The 22919-nt window shown below is 43.3% G+C and overlaps 1 protein-coding gene across 1 annotated transcript in view; it reads right to left on the bottom strand.

Annotated features, from left to right (window-relative positions):
- The window catches only part of LOC147883724 (DEAD-box ATP-dependent RNA helicase 52B-like), a 35184-nt gene extending 13315 nt beyond the window's left edge, over nt 1-21869 (bottom strand). Inside the window, exons 1-4 of the mRNA XM_087398232.1 lie at nt 21553-21869; nt 20475-21396; nt 20094-20177; nt 1620-1862 (exon numbers count right to left, since the gene is read on the bottom strand). Coding sequence (XP_087254358.1) covers nt 1620-1862; nt 20094-20177; nt 20475-21293 — 1146 coding nt within the window. The 5' untranslated portion in view covers nt 21294-21396; nt 21553-21869. The remainder of the gene's footprint in view (nt 1-1619; nt 1863-20093; nt 20178-20474; nt 21397-21552) is intronic.
- Nucleotides 21870-22919: the final 1050 nt, after the last annotated feature.

The following is a 22919-nucleotide window of genomic DNA, read 5'->3' as shown; positions in this document are numbered from 1 at the left end:
CCTGCCTAGCTCTAAGCCTCCCCAGGCTAACCTGAGCTAGTTCAGTGTACCTAGTACACGTCAGATACCAATCCGTGCACATGACCCAGCCACAAATGGAAGTGCGGAAGGTCTACAAGCAGACTGGCAGAGGCAGCATGCAGGGTGGTCAGCAGCAACAGTATCGCAGGCCTGGTCGGGTACAGCAGGGTTGGCAGCAGGTGCTCGATACTGCAGCAGAGCTGGACAGAGGCCCGTAGCAAGGAACCTGCACAAAGGGGCCTGATTAGGTCAGGCACAAGCAGGACTGTGTCGCCCAGTCTGTTGCTGGTCGGATTGTTTACGAACAGGTTCTATAAAAAGGCCTCATTGTGGTGGCTATCCACAGTTCACATTGGAAGCAGCCCTCACCCACGCAGGAGCAATACTTGGTGCACACCTACAGCCAGTAGGAGAACAAATGTTTGCTGGAGGGGTGACTGAAGCTCACTGAGGAGCATGCAACCTGAGGAGGGCAAGACAGAAGGACAGTACTAACACTCACCATAGAGCATTCAGGGTAGCGGATTCCTGCATGTTTTGGAATCTCTGGTGGAGCTTTCTGTAAGGAGCTTTTGGCTCAGATTTTGTGCAATATACTCTCAGATATTTTGGACTGTTCTACGGTTACCTATCTGCTTGTGAGCTCTCTCTTGTGGACACAGAAAGTTTGAAGTTTTGAATCAAAGCATTCCTTTCTCTTCTCTCAAGACTCTTCCATCGAATGCACCTTATCCATTTCTATTTCCGCTGCATGGAGAAACCAGCCAAGGGTCTAGGTTTTCCTAACAAAAGACACCACCCCAACTTGAGGGCCAAGGTGAGCCAACTATGCACATAGATAATCAACCGGCTCCATTTGATACCAGCTGAAATACGAAGATAGAAACGACGAAATGGAATATTTTGCTAGAATGAAAGGGCCTTGCAACACAACAAAGCCTTAGAGATTAAAAATATATTCAATTCTAACAAGTAGAAGTTGAGACAATGTTTTCCTGCTACCTACTTGGCGTTGTTCTCCGCCCCTCCACAGACCTGCAGCTTGGCATCCCCTCCTCTTCCCTTCATCATGCCTTCCACCCACCCTGCTCGCCAAATAGTAGAGTAGACAGGTATGCATCCGGAGGGTAAGGTACGGTTTAGCTGGGATCAACCCAGCTTGAACCACATCTTCCACCCTCAACCCTCATTCCAGTTCCAATGCCCTTTGGCCTCTTCTTACTCAAGCTCCTTGTGAGCCGCTCACAACTTAGCCTTCAGCAGCAAGGAAGGGGGTGGGGGAATTGTGGGTAACTGATGCAAATGACGAAGAATCAAGAAGATGAGTGACTCTTGAGCCTTCAGGCTTGGAGGACCATGTGGCTATAGCTTATTGGTAGAATTCTAATGACAACATAGATATCACCAACAACAATGATTACAATAGTTTGCAAGTACCATCAAACAAGATACAAAAATAATTATTTTCCACCTCAATAACCAGAAACAGTTACATATTTGTGAACAAGGACCACAAGAATACAACATCAATAAAAGAAATATTCTTGTAAAAATCAAGGAATCAAACATCCAATTTGAAGGGTTTTTAGAGCACCTACCTGAATCTCCTTTGGAAATGTGGCACTAAACAACATTGTTTGTCGGTGACCCGCAGGGGGCATATCCATTTGCTCGACAATCCTACGTATTTGAGGTTCAAAACCCATATCAAGCATTCGATCAGCTTCATCAAGGGCCAGATATCTGATTTGAGATAACGAAACTCTAGCCCTTTCCAAAAGATCACCAAGACGTCCAGGGGTTGCAACAAGAATATCAACCCCTCTCTCCATCTCTCGCAACTAGAAGGAAAAGTCAAAAAATATTGCATTAGTAATTGTCCGTCATGATGGACTCACTATCTATTCATGAAGTTTTATACACAAGCTCTAGTTATTAGAGCGACAAAACACCAAGGGGTAACACCAATTTTATGTGTATAAGCATAAAAACCCTTATTACATAAAAGGTAAACATTCAATGTGAATGCAGCATTCAACCTCAATATAGATTCCGCCCATTGCAGCCCCAGGGAAAAAAGAGAAGGGGGGGGGGGGGTTACATTGCTTAAATGGTAATTACATAAATATATAAGCACAATATTGTAAGAAAACATGTGGGTGTGATTGCAACACCAAGCCAAATTACGACTATCTACTAAAAAAGGGACTTCGCTACATCAATATTAAAGCTATAGACAAACACAAAGAGAAAAATGACAACGATGAACAAAAGAAGAAGGAGAGGGAGCCACAAGAGAAGAAAGCACCAAAAAAGAGGAGGAAGAGGAGGAGGAGAAGACACAACAGCAATGGCTACAGCAAAGAGCAAGAACAACAAGAGCCACCTGTATAGGCGCAGCAAGAAGAAACAAGTAGCATGAAAGATGAGGAGGAGGAGAAGCACAAGGAAGACGAAGGAGAGGGGAGAAGAGGTATAATAAGAGGAAAAGTAAAATATTACTAGTGGTGAAAGACCAAAACATGGACAAGTGGAGATGTATAGTAAAAGAGGGAAGTCTCAATGTTTCTGGAAAGACTCGATCCAAGTCTAGATGCACGGGTGCTTGAGGGTGATCGGGTGGATCGAGAATGCTTGCGCATGATTTCGTTGGAGGTTGATCGCATACAAGGTTTGTGTTAGGGTTAAATCTTGTGAATTTCTAACATCGACTCGTATGGGCTTTGGGGCCCTCTGTAGTGACATCATGAGCATAAGATGATGTATTCTGAGGAAAGTAGCATATTGCAATAAAGATTGCCCTTGCATCTTCTAGCTATAGTTGGATCCACATGTGTCGTGCATGTTCCTATGTACGCATCACAGATATGAGCGGCGGCAGATGTGATTTAAAGACAACAGCTACACCCCTGGAACCTCAGACTCTAGTTGTCTCTCCTCAATGCCTTCCTGTAAGCTGATTCCCACGTTACCCTGTTACTGTAGGCAGCCCTCTCTCTAGACTCTCAGGTGTCTTTGTGTAAAAAATGATATCTATGTTAGTGTGTGTCTACGAAAAGCCTCCCAGATCCAAATAAAGATTGCTTGTGGCCCATGGTTGTAAGACACATTAAGACACGACACGTTAGACACGCTTCAGACACGAGTGTCTAAAGTGTCTTAAAGATAAGACACATAAGACACGCCATTGTGGTTATAATAATAAATATTTAATTAATATACCTAGATGAATCCAGGAACATTCCCAAACTCATCCTCTAAAAACACAACATAGTGCAATTTCAATCTCATGATAGTCACTCACAAGGTTGAAAACCATTAACTCCATCATGCATAGCAGGGACTAGCTACTATGACATCCCCACTGACGTCATCAGCGCCCAACAGTGGGTGTAGACCACAGTATAAAAATATGCTCTCACACACAAAAATCCACACACCCACACATACTTGAGCATCCATTTATACAAAGTCTTCGTACTGAGTTTCTGTCGGCACTCCGGAGGTGAAGGGCAGACTCAGCCATGATGAAGGCTAGCACTAAAGGAGAAGGCTAATCAAAAGGTAGTCCAAAATCTCTTCATTCAAGCTACAACTGCTTGTGAATATTTAATTAATATATGTATAAGTATACAAATGTACAACTTGCTAGCATAGCTAGCTGCTAGATTCTGGAAGTACAATAAGCTACACTTAAATAATGCAAGAAGAAACAATGCACTTGTACAATGTAGTTAAGAGTCAAGACTCATCACTCAAGACTTAAAAGACTCACGACTAAAGAGCTCACAAGTTTTGAGTACTTAAAGGTTTAAACTGACAATTGAATCTTGTCACATGTGACATGAATGAAAACTGCATCTCGATACATATAATTAAAAGGAAGGTTTCGACTCTCAATTCATCCTAATCTGAATCTATGAGGTCACTGTCACTGCTAGATCCAAAGTCACCATCAATGATAGCATGGCTAAGTCAAACTCAATGTGTGTTGTTACTCCCCACCCACCCCAAAAAAAAAAAAAACACAAGAGTGTCTAAAGGTGTCTTAAGGTAAGACACGTGTCTTAAGTGTCTTTTCATAAGACACAAGTGTCTTAACAACCATCATTGCCATTACAATTCCATGCGGCTATCTTCACTCTGCTTTGTGACACAATCCTGTCAATCCAACACCGTCTTGTGTTGCCTGCATCCGTACCTTCCCTTCCCTCCCTTTCTGCCCTCTCCCTTATAATGACTTTGCCATCTCTATAAACAGCCCATTTTCCTTCTTGGCTTGCTGCCATAACTCGAACCATATACCTAGATGAATCCAGGAACATTCCCAAACTCATCCTCTAAAAACACAACATAGTGCATTTTCAATCTCATGATAGTCACTCATAAGGTTGAAAACCATAAACTCTATCACACATAGCAAGGACTAGCTACTATGACATCCCCACTGACAACATCAGCGCCCACTATGGGTGTAGACCATAGTATAAAAATATGCTCTCACACATACAAATCCACACACCCATACATACTTGGGCATTGGGCATCCATTTATACAAAGTCTTCGTACTGAGTTTCTGTCGTCACTCCGCAGGTGAAGGGCAGACTCAATCATGACGAAGGCTAGCACTAAAGGAGAAGGCTAATAAAAAATTGTCCAAAATCTCTTCATTCAAGCAACAACTGCTTGTGAAGTCTACATGATTTCATTTTAGTCTCTCCCAAACGAGCATCTAAATCTAGCTGATAGGGCATTAAGATATAAAGAATTGACGCAATACCAATAGGCCGCAACATGGACGAAAACTTCGCAAGGTGAAATTTGCATGCCTGCTAATACGGCATAAGCATATACCTAGATGAATCCAACAACATTCCCAAACCCATACTCTAAAAACACAACATAGGGCCTACTCCCACTAGCAATTAGGTTACATTAGTGAGCTTAACATAACCAATTCGGTTAAGTTAAAGTTAACCTTTAAAAGGAAATTGCATTCCCATTGGTAACCCATTATGTTATGAACTAAGTGGTCTTAACTAAAAGTTTTGGGGTATTTTTTCTACAAAATGGTTTATCTCATCAATCCAAAGTCTGTTTTTAAAGTCAAGGTCAATGGATTCTTCTTTTCGAGACCTTTCAAACGAGTACCCATCTTGTATAGTTCCAAGTTGATCTTGACTATGAAAATTTCTTAACAAGAATCTTGCTTAAATAGCATTCCCACTGCTCACCTTTAACTTAAACATAACAAAGTCCTTAAAGTACCTACTTCGAAGGGGTTAAATTTACAAGCATTCTTAACGAGCCGTTAGGAGACTTGACTAGACTCTCTAAATACCAATGGGAATGCACACTTAAGAGAACACTCCATTAAGAGCCTTAACTAGTGCTCCCTAACTGGTAGTGCGAATAGGCCCATTGAAATCTTCCTCGTAAAAGACAGCAAAGACACTCTCTTTTCTCTCCCTCTCTCCCTCTCTCAACATATACACTAGGGCCCAGGACAATCGTCAGGCTGGACCCCCCCGAAGGTTTTTATTCATCAGAGAGAAATCGAGTACATGAGTTCAACGTAGAAGCTATACATACAAATTTCAAACATGAATGAAATTACATGAGCTCTTAGGCTCTCTTTCTTGGCAACAAGCCACTCGTCAATTTCTACATTACTTTCCTAATTACATGCCACTAAGGGCAACTCTAGAGTCTTCAAAGCACTTGGTCACGCGAAGCACCTCCTAGACTCTTGTTAGGAAAATCACTCTTCCTAGTACCTGCAACAATTAATTAAAGCGCACCACCATGGTACCCATTAATTGTTAGCGCTTTGCATGCAAATAACACACTGTGGACTAATTCTAGTCACGGTGGGCGTCCTCACTAAACACGTTTACACACATAACAAATATAAAAATATATATTTATTCTCTGATTGACCGAAGTCAACGCTCTTGAACATAATTAAGGGGCTTTGACCAAGGGTCGAGACGCCTTAATTATAGTCAAGTCTCTCCAACCGAAGTTGGCACAACTCTCCCACCGAAGTTGGCACATCTTGGTTAACCGTAGTTAATTCTCTTGGCGCATGCCTAGTCTCGTTGACCAGAGTCAACACTCTCTGACCGTAGTCAGCTCTGTGGTTCTCCGGTTAATCGTAGATAACCCTCTTGGTAATAAACCAAGTCTCCTCGACCGAAGTCAAGCTTACTTGACCAGAGTCAAGTATCTTTGACCGTAGTCAATTCTTTGACCATTAAAAGAACTCTTTGACCATAATTAACACACATGAAAACTCTTTAATTATGATCAAATAAATGATCAACTGTACTTTGATTTGGGATAATTACATCGTGGTGACATCCCCTCGGCTTCTATTCAATTGACCTCAACTGAAAAGCTTCCTTGTAAACATCCAAAAGCTGTGGATGATCGAATATGTCTTCATCCATCCACTTGGCATCTAATGCCGTATAATTCTTGAATTTTATAAGATACCTGTAAAACTCCTTGCCCTGAGGGCCTTTGCGTACAGTATGGTACACAATCTGCTCTCGCTGAAGGACCTTCTCCAACTCATCCACTTCTGGTGGATCCTCTGATACTGGCTCTATAGGCTCTGGCCCCTAGAATTTCTTTAGAAGACTCAAATGGAATGCATTGTGAATCCTCCAATGCTCTGGCAATGCTAACATGTATGCAACCTCATTTGTTATTTCTGTAAACTTGAAAGGACCATAGTACCTGGGAGATAACTTTGCATATACTTTCTGTTTGCCTTTAACATACGGAGCCTAGCTTTCTCGAACTTTAAAAGTACCCAATACCCTTCCTTGAGATTTAACTGTCTCCTATGCTTATCTGCAGCTCTTTTATGTTTCTCTTAAGACCTTTCGATTGCTGTCCAGACTTAAATGTAAGCTGTCTCGAGGTCTCTCACAAACTGATCAGCTGCAAATATTTCGTCCTTGGTCCTCAGGATAGGTGGCAGAATCACCTTTCCATAGATGACCTCAAAGGGGGGTTTCCTTGTAGAGCTGTGTATTGTATTATTGTAAGCAAACTCTACCAATGGTAGGTACTTTTCCCAGTCTGAACCTTGGTCACCCACGTAGCATTTCAGCATATCCAATGCTGTAGAATTTGCTACTTCACTTAAACCATCTGTCTGGGGATGGAAAGAAGAAAAAAAATTCAGATTCGTCCCCATGTTATCAAATAAAGCTCTCCAGAATAGACTGGTCATTTTGGAATCTCGATCACTGACAATGGACTTAGGCATACCATGGTGCTTAAAGATCTATGCCATGAAAAGCTTAGCCATATGATATGGCTTTATGGTTTTGCGAACCGGAATGAAATGAGCTTGCTTGCTGAATCTATCAATGATAGTCCAAATCTCATCATTGGTCCAGTTAGTTGAACCAGATAAGTCTGGTCACTGTAACCAGACTGTGACCAGTCCAGTTAGTCTAGTTGCAAACTAACCAAACCAGAACCAGTCAGTCTGGTTAGAGTAACCAGTAGTTACCCACCTGGTTACTGTCCCCGAAAAAAAAGAAAGACAGTTGCAGAGACTGTTTCTGCTAGCAGTTTTCACCTATTTGAGAGAGTATTCACTGTCAGAAAAAGCAGAAATCAGAGAAAATCAGAGATTTGCAGAAAAAGAGTATGCATGACTTTGAGCAGTGAAAAGAGAGAAAAAACAGATGCTTTTTGAAGTCATTTGCAGTAGCCAGAAAAGGAGGCACACAGCTTTAAGTTTATGCCTTGAGTTCCCGGCATTGGCATAAGTTGTGAATGCAAGATACCTCTTGTTGAGGTAATTTCCTCTTTGAAAAGAAAAGGCAACGTGCCTCAGTTGCATACGCAGTGTGTGTGAGAAACTTGCAGATCTCATACGAGTTGTAAGAAAATGGCTCAATCACCTATCCAGAGGGATTCACAAGATAAGGATGCACATCCAAGACAGAGAAGTGTGCAGCAAAATCAGTAAGAATTTGAGCAAATGGTACGCACCCGTATGCAAGAGATGGAAAATCTCAGAAGGGATCCAAGAGCTCAGCATTTGTTTCAAGTAGAAAATATGCCTAATGCAGCTTATGATGTGCCAATGCCAGAGGCACACTCTCGTGTACAGCCAGAGAGAGAGAGATCTCATAGGGGACGGTCTCATAGCAAGAAGAGATCGAGGCATCATCACCGATCACCCAGTCCTTCACCGTCTACCTCGAGCTCGACTTCTGTATCTTCTTCTTCATCAGATAAACCATCCAAGAAAAGAAGGAAACACAAGAAGTCTAGGAAGAGTAAGTCTTCCAGAGAGACCAAGGAATTCAAAGAGGGAGGTAAATCTGTCAAGTTTATGACCTATAATGGACAATATGGTCATATAGACAAAGCATTGCAGTTCATCAGTCAATTTGATGTTGCATTCGGTACAGAATTGTTTCAAAATCCTCCAAGTTAAGAATGGTCAGTTTGCACTTGACAGCGACAGCTAGTGCATGGTGGAGTGCACAGACCACAGATGGATCAGCCCCAACGAGGTGGAAGGACTTCTACTAACAGATTATGCCTAAACAATTTAGAGATCATGTTCTTCAAGATTGAGACACTTTGCATATGGATGCAGGAGATACAGTGGATGTGTACAACCAAAAGTTTTGGGATGCTTATTTGCAGGTTGCACCTTTCAAAAAGATCTCTAGGTCTCAATCCAAGAATTAAGGCAGTAGTGAATGCTTTGGGGGCAAAGAACATTCAAGACCTTATGCATTCAGCTTCAGTAGCTAGTCTTGTGCCGTTACAAGATCCATCCACAGTACTATCCTTGCATGTAGGACGTGCTGAAAGGAAGAAAATTCATTTTTCAAAATCTGAAAAGAAAGAGTATCCCACGGCTCAGAAGAGGGGATTTCAGCCTCAGAAGCCGACGGGAATCAAGTGCAAAAGCCCTATAAGGGAAGAGCACAGTTTACCCCTGAACAGATTGAAACTTTCAAGAAAGAGGGTAAATGCTTCAGGTGCGGCAAAGAGGGGCATGTGGCTGTCCAGTGCCCGGAAAAGCCTTCAACTTCGAAGGGAAAAGAGGCAGAGAAGCCACGGGCACCGCAAAAGCCAATGGCAGGAGAAATTCCTGACATACTGGGTCATGTTTTAAACCCAGAAGAACGAGAATTGCTGCTATCATGGGGCAAAATCAGAGACCAGCAAGCTTTGCTTTTATTTGATCTAGGGGCTACTGATAACTTCAAGGAATAAAGACGGAGGAGTTGGGCAGGGCTTTGGATGCTGATCAGATGTTTTGTGGGAACCCTGTGCCAGTCACTCCCTTGATAGGGAAGCTCCGTCTTCATGTAGAAAGTTATGTGGATCAGGAAGACTTCTTCATTTCTCCACTAAAACATCATGATGTAGTTTTGGGTATGCCTTGGTTTCATCGGTAGGCAGTGAAGTTGACTCTTCCTGAAAGAGTGCTGGAGTTTGTACATAGGGGCAAAGTATATCGTGTGGTTGCTAGGAATAGAGGGGAAACTATTCCCATTGTATCAAATAGTTCTGTTGGAAAAGAAATAAAGTTTGCAGTTTCAACTTACATGATTTTTGTAAAAGAGAGAGATGTGGAAATGCATGCTGAAATAAGTGAGGCAGATCAGAATAAATTTCAGTTCCTTGAAAATTTTAAAGATTGCTTTTCTGACACTTTGCCAGGGGAGCTAACCCCGGAGAGACCTGAGGATCATGGCATAGAACTCATTCCTGGCAGTGAGCCACCCGATAGGCCCCCATACAGAGTTAGTGCAACTCAGCGAGAAGAGATTATAACTCAGGTACAGAACTTGTTGTCCAAGGGGCTGATTCAGCCCAGTTCTTCTCCTTTTTGTTCCCTTGTACTGCTAGTACAGAAGAAAGATGGCTCATTCCGTATGTGTGTCGATTACCGCGCACTGAACAAAATGACCATCAAGAATAGATTTCCTATTCCACGCATTGATGATGTGCTGGATCAGTTAAATGGAGCTTCAGTTTTCAGCAGGATAGACTTAAAAGAGTGGCTATCATCAAGTGAGGATACAGCCTTAGGATGTGCACAAGATAGCATTCCACACTACTTTTGGGTTGTATGAATATTTGGTGATGCCTTTTGGATTGACAAATGCCCCAGCCACCTTCAATAGGATGATGGATCGTATCTTTCGACCTTACAGACAGTTCACTGGTACCTTCTTCGATGACATAATTGTCTTTTCTAAGTCCGTAGAAGAGCACAAGGCACATCTTGCTATAGTGTTTCAAGAGCTGAGAAATCATCAGCTCTATGCAAACAGCGAGAAAAGTGAATTCTTCCTGGAAGAAATCCATTACTTGGGGCATATAATATCCAAAGATGGGATACCTATGGATCCAGCAAAGATTCGTGCCATTCACGAATGGCCAGAGCTGAAAACTGTGCATGAAATTCGAAGTTTCCTAGGCCTGTGTTCTTACTATAGAAGATTTATCAGGCATTTTGCGGATATAGCCGCTTCACTCCACCATCTTACTAAGAAAAATGCAGCTTCCAGATGGGGAATTCCTCAAAAGACATCCTTCACCACACTCAAGGAGAGGCTGACTACAGAGCCAATCTTAATAGTTCCAGATTTATATCAGCCATTTGATGTGGATTGTGATGCTTGTGGGGAATGTGTTGGGGCTGCATTGCATTAGAATGGTCATGTAGTGGCCTATGAGAGTAGGAGACTCCAGGATGGAGAGAGATATCTGGGAATCTATGAGAAAGAGTTATTGGCTGTAATCCATGCCATCCATACATGGAAGCATTATCTTTTGGGTGCAGATTTTACAGTTAAAACAAATTACCAAAGTCTGAGATACTTTCTAACTCAGACAAAACTTTCGGAGAGGCATATGAAATGGGCAAATATGCTGTCAATGTATCATTTTCAGATTGTCCATACCCCAGGAATTCGGAATAGAGTGGCAGAGGCCTTGTCCCGAAGACCCCAGGTCAATAATGTGACTATTGCTTATCATCAGGACCTGGAAGGCATGAGGGAGCAATATGCTAATGATGCACATTTTGGCGAGATTTTACAGCAAATGCAAGAGGGGCAGTCCACCAGTCACTAGTCTTGAAAGATGGGTATCTAATGAAAGACGACTGCCTATGCATCACCCAAGAGATGAGGAAAAAGATTTTGGAGGAATGCCATGCACCTCCGTATGCTGGACATAGAGGAATTACAGCAACAACTCTAGCACTAGAAAGGTATTTCTTTTGGCCAGGGATGCGGAAAGATATACATCAGTTTGTTACTGAATGTCTTACGTGTCAGAAAGTGAAGTATGATAGACGGAAGGCACCTGGCCTACTTATGCCTCTTCCCGTGCCTCAGGCACCGTGGAAAAGTATTACAACGGACTTCATTTTTTAATTTGCCAAGATCAAAGTCAGGGTCTAACCAGTCCACTAACCAAAGTTAGTTTAGATAAACACATGGTCTGCCGCATCAGCAAATCTGTCCAGCTTAACTGTCTGCCATGTCAGCATGTGCAGACTGATCGCCACGTCAGCCACCTGTCTGCCACGTGTTAGTGGCACGTCAGCACCTGAGCTGGCTGCTACGTGTACTGCCACATCCACCACACGTGTGTGCCACGTCATCACCTCCTTGAACCTTCACAACGTCGAGCGTGCGCCACATCAAGGCCACGTATAAGCACCATATTGCCACATCATCAAGCCTAAGGTTGAGAAAAATTCTGGCAAAGTTTCAAGGTCGTCACGGACTTCCGTCAACGTCGCAAAACAGCGATGGAACAACTTTGCTCGCATCTATTTCACGACGAACACCTCGGAAGCTCTTCTCTTGTGGTTCACCATTCAACACCCCGCGCTTGCCAACCATCAGTGCACGCGTGAGAATATTCCTTTGGGATCGTCAGCGCTCGCAAAACCTCCACGCTACCAGAAACTCCAAACAACGTTGAAAGGTCTCTGCAAGTCCTTTTGGTCGTTCAGCGTCGTGAGACCTCCCAGAGATGCACGCCAAGGTAAGCGTCACCTGAGGAATTTACTTCACGGAGAGGCATGTTGCTGCGTGGAGATCTCCGTCGTGCAGCTCTTCATCAAACGCACAAGTCTCTAGTGAAGGCGTGTCTACACCTTCACGATGCCTGACCACATATTCGCACCCCTAAATCTCTACCTCCGTCACAATTTTCTGCGGAGTTTTCTTTTTGCACGCAGCCCGTACTTGATCATCACAGCTACAAAGAGCTGTGAAGCCATGCTCTGATACCAATGAAATCTTCCTCGTAAAAGATAGCAGAGACACTCTTTTCTCTCCCTCTCCCCCTCTCTCAACAGATACACTAGGGCCCAAGACAATCGTCGGGCTAAACCCCCCAGAAGGTTTTTATTCATCAAAGAGAAATCGAGTACATGAGTTTAGGGTAGAAGCTCTACAAACAAAATCCAAAAGTGAATGGAATTACATGAGCTCTTAGGCTCTCTTTCTTGGCAACAAGCCACTCGTCAATTTCTACATTACTTTCCTAATTACATGCCACTAAGGGCAACTCTAGAGTCTTCAAAGCACTTGGTCACACGAAGCGCCTCCTAGACTCTTGTTAGGCTCCATTGCGCTTAGGAAAATCACTCTTCCTAGTACCTACAACAATTAATTAAAGCGCACCACCATGGTATCCATTCATTGTTAGCGCTTTGCATGCAAATAACACACTATGGACTAATTCTAGTCACGGTGGGCATCCCCACTGTACACACATAACAAATATAAAAATATATATTTATTCTCTAATTGACCGAAGTCAACGCTCTTGATCATAATTAAGGGGCTTTGACCAAGGGTCGAGGCGCCTTAATTATAGTCAAGTCTCTCCAACCGAAGTTGACACATCTTGGTTAACCGTAGTTAACCCTCTTGGTGCATGCCAAGTCTCATTGACCGGAGTCAACACTCTCTGACCGTAGTCTGCTCTGTGGTTCTCTGGTTAACCTTATTTAACCTCTTGGTAATAAACCAAGTCTCCCCGACCGAAGTCAGGCTTACTTGACCAGAGTCAAGTATCTTTGACCGTAGTCAATTCTTTGACCATTAAAAGAACTCTTTGACCATAATTAACACTATGCAAACTCTTTAATTATGATCAAATAAATGGTCAACTATACTTTGATATTTACATCGTGGTGACACCCATAGTGCCGTTTCAATCTCATGATAGTTACTCATAACTTGAACCATCCCTTCTCTGTAGTGTTCTTGTTGTAACGGCAAGAGATCATCATCTAGATATGTCCTTTGTTCCCTTCAGCGCTGCTTTCATGCTCATAAAAGGACCTATCTGCTGCTGTTCTGAATCTCACAATAATAGGTCTCGACAGTGCATCATCCTTGCCTACTCTCCGTGCCTCCCCCTTCAAAGTTGAGGTTGATACCATTTTGGTGAACAGCGCCTTGGCATCTGCCATCCGAAGGTCTCCCACCGGTAGGCCTCTGACCATAACATTCAATGCCTTTTCATGTCTTTTTTTCTCCTCCTCTGGTGCATCAGAAATAAATTCTTTTTTTGAAGCTGATGTACCTTTCTTGACCATTCTTTCATCTTTGCTTTCGCTTCAATTATTTGCTGAGAGATTTCTGTCTCCCTTGCATGGTGACTTGTAGGGCAGCAATATCCTTCTTGAGTCTTGCATTCTCTGCTTTGAATTCCTCTAATGCCTTGCATGCCTTAGTTTCCTTCCCCTCTAGTGCAAGTAAGGTTCAAAATTGTTCCTTGCGCATATTCAATTCCTCATTCAAGAGGGGCTGGATTTCACCATCTACCATTTGGGTGCGTGCTTTTAGGGATCAATTTCTGCTTGTAGGCTGATCACTTTATCTTCCAGTTCCTTTATCCTTAGGGCATGTTGGCTGGTCTTAATGTCAAGCATCGGAGCCATTTCTTCCTGCATTTTGCCTATACCTAGATGAATCCCCAACTGCACTTGCATTTCATTTTTCCATCCTCTTCCATGGAGGCACACAATCTACACATGGTCTTTTCATTGCTTTCCTTCACTTTTTCTGCAAGTTCTCAATATCCGTATCCTGCATTTTTGAAACGTCTTTCAAGGTGGTGAGGCATGATTTAATGTTTTTTCACTGCCTTTTTTATCATTGATCTTCTGGACACCCATTCATACCGAGCTGTACTTTTTCCTCTGGTTTTTCTTAGGATACAGAGGTCATGGAGACCACGCCTCCCACCGCCGAGAGAGACAGCCCGGCAAACACAGATACGAGGCGTTTTTGCAGCTCATAGGAGAACTACCCTTGCACCAGGCTATGTAATTGGACCACAGGCTATGTATTTGGACCCCGAGTTTTGAGTACTAGTTCTGTTCTTTAGTTTCTATTTAGTTTAGTACTCAGCACAAGCTCCTTCATATGGCTTATCATTGGTTTTGTACTTTGTCTCCTAGGCCTCCAAAAAACAACCTCTCTCTCTCTCTCTCCCTCTCTCTCTCTCTCCCCCCCCCCTAGACTCATGCTCAGCCTTATATTAGCACACCTATCTCCCTTCTATATCACAGAAACATAGCCAGGTTTCGTACCAGATCTCATACATTTGCAATTGAGAAGGGAGCTTGGATGCATCAGCCCAGACATGCTAGAGTCCGTACCCTTTGTGACACGCAGACAGTTGAGACGGAGGCACATGTGGCTCTACAGTGCCCCCGATATGCACATATCAGGGAGGACTACCAGTATGCACATATCAGGGAGGACTACCAGCAGATACTGGAGGACTCCGCTCAGCTTACATCACTTCTCTCTACTGCCTCTCCGGCAGCATTGGGATCTTTTGTCACTCGTCTTTTTACCGAGCGTCAGGAACTCAGACTCCTGACCCCTCTGCTTGAGGAGACTCTATTTTACATTGTATTGAAACGGGTCCCATGGGTCATTTTTGGCCCCCCGAGGATGTTAATAGACTCTACTTCTACTTCTACCTCTCTCTCTCTCTCTCTCCCCCCCCCCCCTTGGGAGCTGCCATGTGCCCTCCCTAAAGTAGATGTACTAGAGGGTTTCTTGCTGTCCCAATAGACCTGGTCTCCAGTGTACGTTAATAGACTCTCTCTCTCTCTCTCTCTCTCTCTCTCTCTCTCTCTCTCTCTCTCACACAAAGAGGCAATGAGGTGCAATGAGGAGGAGATGATCTTAATTCAATGCCCCAAATACTATAAGATTCAAGGAAGGTATCATTGCTTGTTGCCCATGGATACACAGATATGAGGAGTGTTATTGATAGAGATATGCCGCACCATTCATATACGAGGCCACCCAACTCAAGTCTAGACATATGAGTTCCACCATGGAATGGAACACAGCTATAAACAAACAACAGTGAATGTGTGGATACTTGGAATTATTGCACATTGATAAATAAAGAATGTGTATGGGATATCTCCCAATCTGTAGCTCCTCATCTCCCCCTCTGAACAAAGAGATGATGCAAGGGCATGACGAATTGTCTAATGATAATGAGTAAAGCTTGTGACAAAGGTAACTCATTAGGCAATGAGTCACTTGATAAGACCCTCAAATAAGCTCCACTTCTTTCCTACAAAGTAAGCCAGACCTTATCATGTAATATAGCTTGACTCTAGCACAAATAGAACAACATCCGACCATCCTCTAGTCATTGAGAATGCATGCATATTCTTCCCAAAATTGGAGGATACAAAATGAAAATAGGGGAATCCCCTCATCAAAAGGCAAGACTAGAAACAACTAGTCTAGAGAAGAGAAAACATCACATCCCAAAGAGCTGCGCAAGAGTCTCTTAATCCTAACTATCCTTACTTATATAAGCCTTCTTGACCTTCGAAACTATGTCTAAATCCTCATTCTATATGCGGGAAGGATAATAGTGCTCCCATAGTAGCATTTCGAATAAGAGGGGGGATTTGCGGAAAGTGACATCAATGTATCAAAATCGTCTACCCAAGGACATAAGAGAACCTATCAAAGTCACAATCCCAATGTCTATGCGTATGAGAGAGCTAAGAATAATGTGGTAGATGGCAAGTATAATTAAATTAAATTATTCACCATGTTGATATGGCACACTGACATGGCATGCTGACATCGCACACCAACGCGGTAAGCTGATGTGGCAGCCATGACATGTGGCATTGGACATGTGAGCCTATGAGGTGACATAGGGCATGTGGTAGAGCCACCCATGACTCATGGCACCACTTGTCACTCCATAGCCCACCAAAATCCAAAAGAAGCCACCACTTTTCCAAATGGGTAGAATTGTTACATGAACTTTCTATTCCCTCGACAACCCACCAAAATTCAAGGGTAGCCACGACCACTTTCTAAATCGGAAGACTAGGCTACATTCTATCTGGGGACTTTCCATTCCCTCCATTACAATCTGGGCCCAATTTTCCACGCTTGAAGCGGCCCCTCCTCCATCTATAAAGGGGAGTGCCACCCTCATTCATTGTGCACTCTCCTCTCTCCCTCTTGCTGGTGCACACTCTGGTCCTCCTGTAACCACAGCAGCAATCTCCTGCAGTAGCTCCCCCACAGCAGCAGCTCCTCTACAGTAGCTCCTCCACAGTACTCTACATTGGATGATTGCCAAAAGATACATATGTTTTCCTGCTGTTCAATTGGGTCTAGCATTTGACCCCCATTGAAGGGGTTACGAGCATCAGTGTCCCACAAGTTCAGATGTATCTCTGTATGAGAAATGTAAAGACCCCACCCCAGACGAGACGACAAACTAAATAGGCCTAATAGTTTATGTGAGAAGACCAACCAACCCAAACTAATCCTATATATACTAGAACATATCCAATCGTACAAATTCAGATTTGAAAGACCAAAATCTACAAAGAAAACTAATCCTAGACTGGCCACTTTGAATAGAGCTAACTGCCAAAAACCTAAGGATAAAAACAGAAGTAAAATCGGAGTAGTATTGACCATGCAAACCTAATTTATTAGTCATGCAAAAAAAGAGTGGTTGAAATAACCTTAGTCCATAATTATGGCGTGTGACACAGTGCATTCTGACTTGTGGCATTGGACACACAGCAGCCTATGAGGTAGGATAGGAACTGTGGCAGAGCCACCCATTACTCATGGCACCACTTTCAATCATGGTATCAGTTGTCACTCCACAGCCCACAAATATTCAAGGAAGCCACCACTTCTTTCCAAAAGGGTACAATAATTGCATGCAATTTGGGAACTTTCTATTCCCTCCACACCCATCAAAATCCAAGGGAAGCCACAACCACTTTCTAAATTTCTATCCAGGGACTTTCCATCCCCTCCATGCCAATCTGGGCGCAAATTCCCACACTTGAAGCAGCCCCTAGGCTACATTCTATCCAAGGACTTTCCATCCCCTCCATGCCGACCTGGATCCACATTCCCCTACTTGTAGCAGGCCCTCCTCCCGCAGCAGCAGCAACCTCCTGCAGTAGCTCCTGCGACAGCAGTAACCTTCTACATAGCCCTCCTGCAGCAGCCTCTTTTTCTGCAGCAGCCCTCCTCCTGAAGCAGCTCCTCCTGCAAGCTCCTGCTCCACAAAGTCCTACAACAGCACGTAACAGCTATACCCGATTTTGAGGAAATATGTATCAGATTTACCTTGTTTTCTGCATACTTTTTTTACATTTTGCATCAGGGAATTAGAATGCACATAGTTACGCTAAATCAGAATCTTTATTGCCAAGCACTGGCTGGGTGTTACTGATGTGTGGCCGCTTAATCACTTGTTCATCTCTTTTCTGTTCTTTCAATCACTGACGTAAAGCAATATTCTGCAATTCAATCTTTCCCCTTTAAGAGAGCACTGAGAGGTTTCGATTACCTTGTTCTCCCAAGTCAAGAATGAGATGCCCCTAGAATGTGACTGGATCTCATTGGCCATATAATAGTATGAAATCCCTGGGGCCACATTCAGTAAGTTACTCGAAATCCCAATTTAGCAGCATTTCGGTCTACCATCAAAGCATTGAAGTCCCAAAGTAGAGATTCTCCAACCTTGGAGAGCTGAAATTATTTTTGAGGTCTAACTTCTCTTTTTACCGAGCTCTATGGCTAGTCTTGATTTTGACATTTTAATTGTGTCATTTCCTATTATTTTCAGATTTAAAAAAATCATCGCGAGGGGAGGATCCGAATCGCACGGCATGACTAGTGGGCATCAAGCACTGGGAACTTAGCTCCACTAGATAATGTACTCCCCATGCGCTTCTGGGATTCTATTTTCAAGAGGATCTTGAACCCAAGCTCAAAGGACTAGGAAATTTGTCCGAATGGACTCAATAAGGTCCACGGTGGGACAGCCATCAAGAGCACTTTGTATGCCCATTGTAAGTAACATATGCAAAAGTTTTATCTTGGGAAAGCCACCAAGGACTCAATAGGGCAGAAGTACTTCAATTGCTTTTCATGCTTGCCTTTCCCACACGCTGTACATTTTCTCCAAGAAAGATAACACTTTCAACGGCACTGGCCAGCACAGGGCCTTGTCCCTTCCACCTCACCTTCCTACCGTGAGAAGTAGAAATGATAACGGCTCCTTGATCCTCAAGCATGCTCTAAAAATTCTGCAAGTCAGCTAAGGTGGCCAAACCTTTCATGCCATAGGATTTCTTTCCTGTTTGATTGAGAGATGTAGGCCTTAAAGTCGGGTATAGATTATGTCAGTTTACTAAGGCCTTCTTTCTCAATTTCTCTTGCTATGATTTTGAAATCATCAGCATTCTCTCCAATGAGACAATACACCTTCATCAAATTCCACCTTGTTATTCTGTTTAGAGGGTTTTCCTCCAACCTACAAAAAGTTATGTGAGTCCAATTTGTTAGCAATACTCTTGATTTGAGTCTCCTATTTCTATACAATCACTATTACTAGTCTCTAAGTAAGAGAACCATCCTTGTGTGGAGTGAAGTGACCCAAGGCACCAAGTCAATAATGACTAGGTTTAGGCCCGCGTTTAGCCACGTCTATCTTTTCTTGGAAGCAAAATGGACATAGTTTAACCAAAGTACATGCCAAGTGTCACAGCGCTTGAACAATCCCCATACCATCATAATGTCATCAGATCTTGGACCCTTGTTTGTAAACAAAGCCAGCCCAAGACTGATAAGCCTAACAATCAAAAAGCGGAACAGATAGACGAGTCAGCAGCAGCAGATATACCTTCATAAGGCTAGCATACATCCAATCTTACAAATTGTAAGAACAAGACGTCCATGATACTATTTCTTTTCTTAACAACACTCTACATCAACTTGCAAAATTCACGCCACAATAAAATATTGCACACGCTCCAAAATCGTGAAATTCCCATCACAAAAATATATACCTGGATGAATCCAGGAACATTCCCAAACTCATCCTCTAAAAACACAACATAGTGCAGTTTCAATCTCAAGATAGTCACTCATAAGGTTGAAAACCATAAACTCCATCGCGCATAGCAGGGACTAGCTACTATGATATCCCCACTGACGTCATCAGCTCCCAACAGTGGATGTAGACCATAGTATAAAAATATGCTCTCGCACATATCCACACAGCTAGCACTAAAGGAAAAGGCTAATCAAAAAGTAGTCCAAAATCTCTTCATTCAAGCTACAACTGCTTGTGAAGTCTAGACGATTTCATTTTAGTCTCTCTCAACACAAAAAATAATTATTCAGAGAAACACTCCTCAAAACCGACTAAATCCTCTTCCTAATAACATATAAAATTTCTAATTCTCTGTAATCTAGAAGCCCCTTCACAAAAAGACTTAGACCTGCAATTAACTGCATGAAAGATCATAAGATGAACAGAAGCATGTAATTGCATGCCTGCTGAAGTGCAAGTGTAGAATACCTAAGTTTGACTATTCGTCTCTGAAAACTGATAGAATCATCCTGGATAGAATCCACCAACTCACAAGTTTGTCACATGAAGACTTCTTTCCTAAGCCTCCTAGCTCTTTCAAAGTATTACATAGTATTATATATCGTACCTGCTGATTGATAGGGGCACCTCCATACGCGACTACACATCTTAAACCAGTGCGATATGAAAACTTCTTGGCTTCCTCATGGATCTGAAACCAGTCAATTAAGGACTCAGAATTTGAAGAATATGCCTTTCAAGCTGCCAAAATAATGTCACATAAAGATGAGACAGCAAGATCTGGTTACTCTCATTCAAATAGCGTAAAGATGAGACAGCAAGAGCGGGTGACACAAGCATTTATTTTAAACCGAACATACTGGCAGAATCAGCAACACGCAAGTTTGGGAGCTGGGAACACATTTCAAAGACACAATATTACCCTCTAGACAAGGAAAAACATTATCGAAACAACCATATAGAATCAAAAAAACCTACTCGATAATACCTGAGATGATAGCTCCCGGGTGGGTGAAAGGATGAGCGCAAGGGGATAAGCTTTTCGGCTCCCCCGGGGAGGCCTAGCATTCGGAGGAGGGCTTCTCAAAATACCTGCTATGATAGGAAAACAAAACGCTGCTGTTTTGCCAGAGCCAGTTTGAGCGCACGCCATCAAATCCCTTCCTCCCAAGGAGATGGGAATAGCGTGCCTCTGCACAGGAGTAGGTTTGACATATTTGCACCTCTTAATGTTATCATTCAAAGCCTCTCCCAAGTCTATTTCCGCAAATGTATTCACTGCTGGGGGTACATTCTCTCCACTGGTTTCTACCGGTATATCTTCATATGCATCGAAGTTGATACCCGTATTTTCTTGGTCGAAAAGCGTTTCGTCAGAGGCATCGTCATTCACAAAAGGATCGGCCTCAGGCCGCTCCCTCCCTCCTCCCCAACTGGGTCTTCCTGCCCAGCTGCTGCCGCTTGCGTTACCCCAAGCTCCTCCGGAAGCACCGCTAGGTCCAGCCCAGCCACCGCCTCCGCCTCCGCCAACACCCCCACGTCCCCCACTTCCATGATGAAGCCCGGGATCCCTAGCTCCCCAAGCTCCTGTAAGCCTCGGACCGGTCGATCCCAAGACTCCGGCAGCCGCTGGGGGAACAGGCTCCCGAGGATACTGATCAGGAGGGGTTTGTGGAGTCACTTGAGCCCTTCTCAGATGAGGCGGAACGTATGACGAGCGGCCTGGACGAAGACCACTGGAAGGACTGTTGGCAGCTACATCATCAGCTGCCAAATTCGGTCCTGCATCTGACCACGCTGATGGCATTCTTTGCAGAAAATCCCCTCTGTTCTTTCGTGTAACGTTTCCTTCTGTGCGGATCTTGCAAGCGTGCTACTAATCCCGCCGCCACCACTAGTTCCTCAGCCACCTGTATGAAGTGGAAACAAAGCACGAGCCTACTCAGAAACGAGTGCTATTCATCCGTAAATCCAATTGCCGACTGGGGCTAAAAGAAGGACCGACGGCATGCATACAAAAGCGAAACAAAACCTGAGAAGGGGGGGGGGGGAGGCAGAGGTCTCACCAGGACTGCGAGAGGAGGCGATCATCGCAGGAGTTGAAGCTGGAGGTTGGTGCGGGAAGAGGTTGACCTAATGAGGGTGTGTTGAGGGAGAGGGAGAGGGAGAGGGAGAGGGGAACGTAAGCAAGCAAGTAAAAGAAGGCGGCTTGAACAAAGGTTTTCAGGGTTGGGCATGCAATTCTTTCATCTTTCCTTTCTTTCTTTCTGCCTTTCTTTCATGCCTCTCTACCTCTCATTTTAGGGACCCAACTTCGTAGGATTAGATATTTTGGGCTTTTTAAACAAATGTTTTCAGGGTTGGGCATGCAATTCTTTCATCTTTCATTTCTTTCTTTCTGCCTTTCTTTCATGCCTTTCTACCTCTCATTTTAGGATTAGACATTTTGGGCTTCAACCCACACAAACCTAGCACATAACACCCACTACGTCTCTTCCTTTGTCAATTTGTAAATGACTGGCAATTTTCCCTTCACCTTTCTTAGTGAGAGGTAGTGCTCTAGATTGTCCTTTCTCAAGTGTAATTCTCTAAGAAAGTTAATTTAGTTGGCCGCCTTTTATTGGAGATCGTTCTACAAAGCTTCTACCTTCATACTAAAACTTCCCAAGGCACTGAAAGAAGCACTACAAGAAACCCTATGCACATGAGAAGGTTATGTTAGGAGGCAATGCCCACTTGCACTTGTGCACTCTTGTTTTGTTTGTGCCTCCCTCTTCAAATCTACACCTTGCCTCTAAGCTATAGTCTTCAACTTTGGAAATGTAAATTCAAATTCGTAGAAGGGGAATGTATTCACTTCTCCCTTCAAGAGATAAAAGCAACATGAGCTACAGTCTTCAACTTTGGAAATGTAAATTCAAATTCATAGAAGGGGAATGTATTCACTTCTCCCTTCAAGAGATAGAAGCAACATGGCATGCCTTTCTCCACATAAGGTAGTGCTCAAAAAATTTGCACACATAAGCATGTATGCAACATGTGCATACATATGCACATGTGCATATGTGGGTACATTATGTGTGGGCACATGTATGTGCATTTGTGTGTGGCGCATGTTTACACATGCATATATAGGTCGCATGATGTACACAAAAGAGTGCACTAATTTGCAAGGAGTGTACTCATCTCCATCCTCATTGTAATTTGTGTGTGGTGCATGTTTACACATGCGTATATAGGTCACATGATGTACACAAAAGAGTGCACTAATTTTCAAGACGTGTATACATATCCATCCTCATTGTTTGTGTGTGGTTGTATGTTTGCAATTGCCTATATAAGTTGCATGATGTACACAAAAAAGTGCATTAATTTGCAACACGTGTACTCATCTCCACCCTCAATATTGTTGTGCTTTCCATTTTCAAACGTT

The sequence above is a fragment of the Dipteris shenzhenensis genome, chromosome 27 (genome assembly GCF_047967505.1).
Source record: "Dipteris shenzhenensis isolate YYH24624 ecotype China chromosome 27, Dip_SZ_1.0, whole genome shotgun sequence".
NCBI classification, from domain to species: domain Eukaryota; kingdom Viridiplantae; phylum Streptophyta; class Polypodiopsida; order Gleicheniales; family Dipteridaceae; genus Dipteris; species Dipteris shenzhenensis.
Note: the sequence above shows the minus strand (reverse complement) of the source record. Positions and strands in the feature narration are given on the sequence as shown.